The sequence below is a fragment of the Colletotrichum siamense genome (genome assembly GCF_013390195.1).
Source record: "Colletotrichum siamense strain Cg363 chromosome Unknown KSG_Cg363_contig01, whole genome shotgun sequence".
Taxonomy (NCBI): domain Eukaryota; kingdom Fungi; phylum Ascomycota; class Sordariomycetes; order Glomerellales; family Glomerellaceae; genus Colletotrichum; species Colletotrichum siamense.
Window position 1 is genome coordinate 3,396,567 of NW_023501014.1, and position 9,818 is coordinate 3,406,384.

Below are 9,818 nucleotides of genomic sequence, written 5' to 3' on the forward strand. Positions count from 1 at the left end.
TCTACTATATATATACTATAATTACTAATAGTTAGGTGCTTCTCTTATTACTCTATAAGTAATTAGTAAACTTTACTAAGCTTTAGCTTAATTTAAAGTAGTATAATAACTAGCTATTATAAATAAATACTAAAGAGATTATTACTAATTATACCTAAATATATCTTAAGATTTAGCTTAAGATATATAATCCCCTATATTATAACTTCCTTTAATAGCTAATAGTTTTCCTTATAAAATACTTACTAAAAGAAGGATAAAAACCTTATTAAGTAGATTTATCTTTAGCTTAAAAATACCTTACCCTAATACTTTTAAGATAAGAGCTATATCTTTAACTAAGCTTAGTTCCTCAATAAGCTTAATAAAGTTATAGAGAAGTATCTCTTAAGTAATAACCCTTATATATCTAGCCTACTTATTTAAGATCCTTCTAAGGTTTAAGCTTCTCAAATACTTTATAATTCTTATAAGCACACCTTAATTATAATCCTTAAACGTATTAGCTCTAGCCTTACTCTTTAACCTAATACCTATAAAGATATTAGCACTTCTTCTATAAATATTTATAAGAATTTAGTTAGCTCTAAAGATAAGAATAAGTTATTAGAAGGTAAGAGTAGTAATAATAAGAATAATATAGATATTAGTTTTAATAGTAATAGTATTAATAAGGAGTTAAGTAACTTAGAAGATAATTCTTAGTAGTTTTTAGTAGATCTTTAGTAAATATATAGTAGCTTTTCTTTAGAGTTCTTAATTAGATACTTTTAAGTTTATATATTACTTTTAAGAAGTAGTTTTTTAGAATCTTCCTATAGTTGATTAACTTTTCCTATTTCTCTATACTACTTATTATCCTATTTATAATATAACTTATACTATTACTTCTTAAATCCTATAAGGATTTATAAAATATTTACTAAATACTCTTTAAGTTCTTAGGTATTATATTCTACTAACTAACCTTTCTACTTAACTAAATATAGGAGGCTTACTAGTACTTCCCTCTATAACATAATATCTTCTACTTCCTATTCTTTAAGATCCTCTTCTAGGTCTAAAAGCTATCCTTTAGTAAGCTTTTAGCTATACTATAGCTCTAATAAAGTAACTAAAAAGACGTTATACGCCTTATTATATTTTTCTAGAAACTATACTCTATAAGCGTTAAAGCTTATAACCTTTATAATTAATATAGGAATAAATTATAAAGTAAGTTTTTACTAACCTTTCATAAAGCAGAAGTTCTTTATTAAAAGCCTTATAATATCTCTAACCTTATATAATTACGCCTTCTTTTTAGTGTTTATATTTTTAGCTTATACTTCTATTATATATCGCTAATTTTTAGCTATTCTTTAGTAAACCTCTATTAGCTTCTTAAGCTTTTTATTAACCCCTTAAGTTCTAATTTCTACGCTTAGTAGGTAGTAATTAATTATTTAAAGGTAGTAACCTATTAGAGCCTTAAATAGCGATATACTAATAGTAGTATATTTACTATTATTATATAAGAATTCAGCTTTAACTAGCTATATTACCTACTAGTTATATAAACTTTTACTAAATTTTAAGAGATATATTATTAAGGTTTAGTGCGTTCTTTTAATCTACTTATCTATCTATAAATATTATATAGTAGAGATGTACCTTTCTATATCCTAAGCTTTAATCTAATCTTACTAAAACTAGCTAGTAATTAACTTATCTTAATTACTAATAATAGCTTTAAGCATATTATATTAGTATTTAATCTCTTAGTATAAGATCCTCGCTAAGTTTATAGTATCTAGTTGCTTAGTTATTACTAGAAATTAGGCTACTTTAGTTATTTAATATATAACTACTAAGATTATATTATATATAATCCTATTATCTTAGTAACTCTCTAGTAAGCTAGTTAAGAAGTCTAAAGAAATCTATTAAAATAGGTATACTAGTAATTCTAATATTTATAGTAGTCTATATAGTTTATACTATAATATATATACTCCTTAGTAATATAAGTACTTAGCGATATATTACTATATATCCTCTATTAGGTATAGCTAATAAAATTTTCATAAAATTAGCTCTACTATCTTATTTACCTCTATATACCTTAATCTAAGCGTATTATAGTAGTTTTTTAGGATTTTATAGTAGAGAGATCCCTCTTCTAGGATAATAAGTCTTCTTCTAAACTAAAGGATATTATTCTTATTAAGTTAGTACCCTTAGTATTCCTTAGTATCTCAGTAAACCTTAGATATAAGCTTTCTATAGAAGTAGTTTTTAGCCTATAGTCTTCTAACTATCTATTTAAGATTTATACCTAGTTATAATATATATACTATTTTATCTTAAATAAGCTCCCTTATTATAGTATATAAGATATACTACTCTAATATAGTAATTCTAGCTCCCCTTAAGTCCTTTAGTATATTACTATCTTCTTATAGAGTAGTTAGCATAATATCTATATATAATTTTAAGTAGGTAATAGTATTAATATATATACTTAGATATAGTAGATTATTAGTACCCTTTATAAAGTAGTGCTAACCTAAAGGTAAGGATCCCTTAACTTTAGAGCTAGCCCTCTAATAAAGTTCTTATATACTTTACTAAATAGCCTAAATATAAGTTCTCATAATAGCTATAGTTCCTTTAAGCTTAGCGATATATTAGTAAGTTATTACTAATAGCTAACTAATAAGTCTTAGTTTCTTCCTAAAAATAGGGATTATATTATCTACTTTAAAGTCTTTTACTATATAGTTAAAGTATTATAATAATCTATCTACTAGATTAATAACTCCTAATCTATATTAGATTTCAAAATTAAATGCTAATAAGTAGTAGACCTATTATATAAGCCTTCTATAAATATTGCGCATAGGTATAGTAAGCACCCCCTTTAGTGCTATATAGTCTATAAGTACTAGGAATTTCTTAGGGAGCCCTTAGAGGTATTACGCCTAGTAATCTAAGCTTTCTATAATAATAAAGAGCTTTTATTACCTTATAGCTTAATATCTTTCTATATCTAAAAGCTTCCTTAACTAAAAAGCTATTAAGTACTAGATAATATTATACTTCTATAAAAGTATACTAGATACTACCTAAGTAGATATATTAATCTCAACCTTAGTTTCTAGCGCTAAGTTATAATATCTTAATATTAAGGCTTTAGTAAATACTCTCTAAAGTATCTTAAATATAGTCTATATCTCCCCTATCTAAATAAAAGCTCCTAACTTTATACTATTTTAACTTCCTTTTAGCATACTATTTATAAGAACTATAATATAAGAGTATCTAGTAATAAATTTATAGTAAAAGTTATAAAAGCTAAAGAAAACTTAGATATCTTTAAAGGATTTTAGTACTAGTTATTTAGTAACTACTTAAACTCTATTTAGGTCTATTTTAATACTATCTTAAGTAATATAAAACTTAAGGAAATCTACTTCTATCTAATAGAAGTTATACTTCTTTAGTTTTATAAATAGCTTAGTAGCCCTTAGGCGATATAAGACTATATAAAGGTTTTTTATATACTATTCCCTAATATCTAAATAGATTAAGATATTATCTAGATATATAATATAGTAAGTATTTAGAAGGTTAGTAAGTATTTAGTAAATATATACCTAAAAGGTTACTAAAGTATTAGTAAACCTAAATAGTATTACTATATACTTAAAATACCTATATTAGGTCTTAAACGTAGTCTTCTATCTATCTACTTTATTAATTATAATTCTATAATATACTTTATTTAAATTAATCTTAAAAATAAACTTTATACTAGTAAGCCTATCTAGAAGCTTACTAATTAGTAGTAGAAGGTAGTAGTTTTTCACTATAATTTTATTTAACCCTCTATAATCTATATATAACTATAGGCTGCTATCCTTTTTAGGTATAAATAGGACTAGCGCTTTAGTAGAACTAGTTAAGTAGTAGATATATTTAGCTACTTCTATTTCCTAAATATATTTAGTAAGGGTTTATAGCTACTCTACTAATATAAAGTATATAAGCCTATATAGAGGCTCTTTACTAGGTTTTAACTTAATATAATATATTACTCCCTTTAGTTTAAGGACTTTTTTTATATTTTCCTTATTAAAAACGTTAGTAAAAGGTTTAAGTTCTTTAGGGATCTTCTTCTTAAGCCCCTTATCTAGTAAGCCTTTACTTAAGGTATTAATATCTTTTTTATCTAAAGCTAAGGCTTCTATTAAGTATATTATATAAGCTTTCTAGCTATTTTCTATAATCTCTTATACTATTACCTCTAGCTTAGTAAGTAAGATATAATTATATAACTAAGTATAAGTATAGGTATCTATATAAATACCTTCTCTACCTATTAAGTTATTAGATAAAAGGATATCTCTTATTCTTTTAGGATATAAGCTAGCTATAAACGCTTAGTAAATCTTCTATAGATAGCTTTAGCTCTTAATTAAGAAGATAGTAAGCTAATAAACCTTATTAGTAGGTATTAGTTTTCTTTAAAAGTCTACTAGCTCTAAAGCTATAATACTAATAGCTTCTTTTAGTAAGAGTTTCTCTATAAGGTCTTCTTATATAAGGTTTATTATAGTATAAATATCTATATTAACTAATAGTTTAACCTTATTATATACTTAAAGTATAATTACTTAACTTTTAATAGTTTACTTTATAGAAACTAAGGTGATTTCTAGTATAATACCCCTTAAGGTTACCTCTATACCTACTTATTTCTTAAGTCTTTAATATTAATTATATAAGAGATTATAATAGCATTAATCTTACCCTATCTTAAGTTTAGGTTTTAGTTACTACTTATAGGCTATATATATAGTTTAGTGTAATTAGAGGAGATATATTTATACTTTTTATAATTATAGTACTAAGTTCCCTAAAGATTAAGAGGTTTACTATTAGAGCTAAGCCCTATATAGGGGTTTACTAAGCAGTTATTCTAAGATAAGGTCTTTAGATAGTACTCCCTTAGGTCTATTAACTAAGAGGGTTATAAGCTATTTTTATAAAGGTAGTCTAGAGATCCTAAGTATAGTTATTTATATAACTTAGAATAGCTAGTAAGCCTTCCTATATATCTCCCTTCTAAAATCTCCTATAGTCTTTATATATATAAGGCTATAGTATATATATTAATACGATTAATATCTTATTTAAAAAGCTTATCTTTTAAGGTCTTAATAAAGCCTTAAAAGAATATATAAGCCTTTATATTACTTATATTTAGCTTACTAAAGGCTTAGTTAATAAACTCTTAATAAGCTTAATATATAATAGGTTTCTTATTATTCTTCTAGTAGTACTACTTTAAGGTATTATAGTAGTTCTATTCTTAGAGTTTAAGCGCTATATACTACTTTTTTATAAAAACTCTAAAGTCTTTCTATATAAGGTTAACCTATTTCCCTAATATATCTATAAGTATTTACTAATAAGTTTGCTATTTTATTTATAAAGTATATTTTATTATACTTAAAGCTTATTAGATATATTAGCTATTAGAGTAGCTAGGGTAGTACTTATAAGCCTCTTCTACTATAATAAGCTAATCTTCCCTTTTTATATTAATAAATTTATTAATAAAGTAAGCTATATTATAGTTTAAAAGTTTCTTATAAACCTTTAGTAACTATTTAGTAAGCGCTTAGTTATTTAACGTAGTAGCAATTAGTTTATACTAATTAGCTATTATAGTTATAATTTACTATATTAGTACTTAGCTAATAGCTTTATTTAGCCTTCTAGCTTAAGCTAACCTATTAGTAGTAGCTATAAACATCTAGCCTTATAGTTTATCTAATCTATAAAGAGGAGTCTTATATTCCCTATTTTCCTATATATACTTATTATCTATTTAATAAGTATTTAGTATAAGTAGCCTATCCTCTTTAAAGCTTTTAGCTTTACTTAAAGTATAGCTTCTTACCTCCTCTTATTAACTTATATTATCCTCTAATTATTTACTAAGGTTATCTTCCCTATATAAGCTTATATAAGCTATCTCACTTAGCACTTAGTAAATACTAAGTATAAGTTCCTTAGTTTAATTAATAAGTATTACTTAGGTATATAGCGCTATTATTATTACTAACTTTCCTAAAGTAAAGTAGAAGTAAAAGAATTATAAAGATATTTAGAGGCTATAAGCTATAGTTAAGTTAAACTAATAGAAAAAGTACTTAAAAGGTAGGTATAGTATTATTACGCTACTTTTACTTATTTCTTCTAAGATCTTCTTTTCTAACCTTTTAGTAAGTACTTACTAAGTCCTCGCTATAGAGGGTTCTATACCCTATCTCTATAGGGTTCTCTATCCTTTCAGCTTAGTCTAGCTGAACTATCCCTAAGCTTTTCTAGTCTAAGCGGCTAGACCCTTACAAATAAATTAAATATAAAATAAAAGAGATTTAATTAATATTTTCTTATTAAATATTAAAAAATCCTTAATATTACTTAAAAATCTATATTAAATTAATTAGTTAATATAATTTTATATAAATATTAAATTAAACTTTAATTAAATAAAGTTAGTTTTTTAATTATTAATATTATATTATATATTACTTAAAATTAAGAAATCTTAAATAATATTATTATCTTAAAAAATAATAAAATAAATATTAATAAAGTTTCTATAATATTAAATACTATATATTAAAATATTAATTATAGTTTATATAATTAACTAAAATATAAAATAAGTAGATATTTATTTATTTTAATATTTATAGTATAATATATACTTTTTATATATTTATATATTTAATAGATTTATAGATATAAAAGGTTAAAGTAAGTGAAAATTATAGTTTTCTCTATTAGTTTAAAGCAGGTATATATTAGTTACTTAGGGGGGTAGCTTAAATCTCTTCTACTTTATATTAGGTTATTATTAATAAATAACTTAGTAATAATTTATATAATATTTTATTTAGTTATAAATACTACTAAACTAGCTATATAGAAACCTTTATTATTTTATATTATAATTTTGCTAAGTTATAGGGTTTTAAAAATAGTGTGTTTTTGAAGTTTATATGTAGAACTGGCTATTGGTTACCTGGGGGTATTGGTTACTTGGGGGGGTGACTTAGGAGACAAGCAGTGTGAGGTGGTGCAGACATCATCACCACCTCATTGTGTGCACGACCAAGAAGATGAGAAGGTGCTATGTACTATTGAGACTTCAGTGATTAGAGCAACGATGTATTGTTTATCGGAATTTCGCTCGCGCTCAGCGCAGACTCTGGTGTCAGGAAGCTGCAAACGGGGGTAGGCACAGCGGCTACCCGTCCTTCCTTCCTATCTAGACGCTGTTTGCTCTTGCCTTTGATGGCGTTTGGTGTCCTTGGGGCTGGGAGAAGCAGAATTTTTCACCCCTTCCATCGAGAAGAGCGAGAGGTGCCCTTATTATGAGAGCTACCGTCCACCGTACTTTTCTTTTCCCTTCTCTCGCTTTCAACCACACCACATCGTCCATACTTCCTCAGAGGCGAACCACGGCAAGGTGCGAGCACTGAATACCCTTCATCAAGATGGCGGAGTCCCCCACATCACCGCAAGCGCCTCCCGGTGACATCGGCAGCAATGATGCCCACGGTGATGACACCCCGAACGACCATGTCCACCGCGGTGGTTCCTCACACACCGACATCCCCGACAGCGACTCCTCAACAAGAAAGGTTACGGACCACCGCATCACTCAGGTCGAAAAGCCGGCTTGCAGCACTCTTTCAAACATGGGGACTTCCGACAGCACCGTTGATCAATCATCGCGATCTTTTCTCCTCGGCCTCCCCGGCGAAATCATCTTGGAGATTCTGAGAGCATTCCCCCCCGACCACAGATTGCCGACTTTCAATATTCAACCTTCGAAACCAAAGTCCATTGCCCACTTCCGGAGCACCACCAGGCTGGCTATCATGGCACTCTCCCGTACCTGTCGAGCCCTTCGACACTCCAGCCAGAGACAGCTGTTCTCCGACATATACTTGACCAAGGGCAAGCAAATGGGATTACTCTTGCGATCATTCATCGAGGAACCCCGATTCTGTACCCACGTTAGAGGTCTTTGTCTCGGGTTTGCTCTGAATCGTGAGAGAGAGGCCTACGATGGCGTTCACACCATCTACGAGAAGATCGACCTCAACAAGATACCCACATCCCTCCTCGGCGCTCTCGAGCACTGCGGTGTTAAGGAGCAGCAGACCGGCGCATTCACTGACGATGACGTTGAGGAATCTTTCGAGATTTTCGCTGGCCTCATGTTGTCTTTGACTACCCGGCTTGAGCATCTGACGATAGGGTTCGATGATCGCGATCGCACTCATCCTGTCGACGAGAGACGTGCGGACCTCTATTCTCCTCCCCGAATCAATCGCGAAAGCCCCAGTGGTATCGATCGCTTCATCTCAGCTTTCCATTCTACTTACGGTGGAAAAGACGCTGGCAGTCCCGACCGAAACGAGAACTTCAAGCACAAAGTCCTCACTCACTTGCAACGGTTGGAAATCCACGGAAATGTCTACCGTTTCTTTGAATGGCCGCCTATCCTCACCAGGTTTTCCAGGTTCCCTGTACCCGGATTGCTCGCATTGCCGACCCTTACATCATTCACTTCCTACTCTGACTCCAGTCAGTGGGCATCACTCAGCGAAACTGGCCGGGCTGTGCCTCTGGCTTTCCAGGAACTCTCTCTCTACCAGGAGACCAAGACTGGCTCCGCTTTATGCTCCCTGTTAGAGCGTTGTCCTGACCTCAAGAAGCTCGAGATAGTGATGGATTGCCCAAACCCTCATGACGAGCGTGGAATCAGCTATGGAACGGAAACAGCTCGCATTTCGACAGCAATCGCGACGTCATGTCCACAACTCGGCACTCTCACCTTGCGGACAAAGGGCAATCGGTTGCTTTTCTTCGAAGACGAACCAGAATGTTCCTGGCTTTCCAAGATGCACAACTTGGTCAATTTGCAAGCAGACGTCCCTTGTCTGTTCAAGAGTCTGGAAGACATGGCTTTGGCAGACGTTTCCGGTCGCCTCCCTCCGAATATTGAGAACCTGACGATCTACGACATGTGGTACAGAGACCCGAGGTTTCTATATTGCATGCGTTATGAAGTACGGGCACCGGACGACTATGTTCTCCACTCCCAAGACAATACTGATGCCGTTGCCGAGCCGTTTGCCGAGATGCTCCTTCGCCTACGATCATCCCTCCTGGCAGGCAGGCTTCCCAATCTTCGCAAGGTGGCTGTCAAATCCCCAATCTTCGAATTTGATACTGGCAATGCGTCAAGTGACTTGACGAAAGCCTTTGAGGCAGCTGAAGTAGAATTCAAGGTCATCCCATATGAATTCCATTTGCCATACGAGGAAGGCATCAGCTTCTCTGAACGCGGAAGAAACAAAATTTGCTGATGGTAACGGCGGGGCACCTCAGCAATCTTGTACCTCGAGCACTGCAGGTCGCAATGTTCAAAGCTTTCGTAGATTTTAGCGGGGCAACAGAGACAGTGTGTATGATAGAGAGTGCAACAGAGTTGAAACCCATGAATTGATTCATTTCCCAATAATATTAAAGAGGAGAGGCCCTGTCGAAGCTGAGAATGCTATTGCCACGCAATGTTCGATTCTGATTCCCGGTCTCAAAGTCAAGACCATCAAGTAAGTCCCCAAAATTTTGTCCACCATTGACATCATGAAGCTCTGCAACTAGGGCAAGCTCAAGTTTTCCCCTTCGTGTCTTCGACTTCTACGCTCGACACTGACCACTGCGTCAACCTCTCTGGTCAG

At 31.3% G+C, this 9,818-nt stretch overlaps 1 protein-coding gene across 1 annotated transcript; it reads left to right on the top strand.

Moving 5' to 3' along the window:
• Window positions 1-7,559: 7,559 nt before the first annotated feature.
• CGCS363_v000883 (uncharacterized protein) lies at window positions 7,560-9,443 on the top strand (the record flags this gene model as incomplete). Its single annotated transcript, XM_036632732.1, has 1 exon — window positions 7,560-9,443. One exon carries the CDS (start codon window positions 7,560-7,562, stop codon window positions 9,441-9,443), a length of 1,884 nt encoding a protein of 627 aa, XP_036502283.1.
• Between the last annotated feature and the right edge of the window lie 375 nt (window positions 9,444-9,818).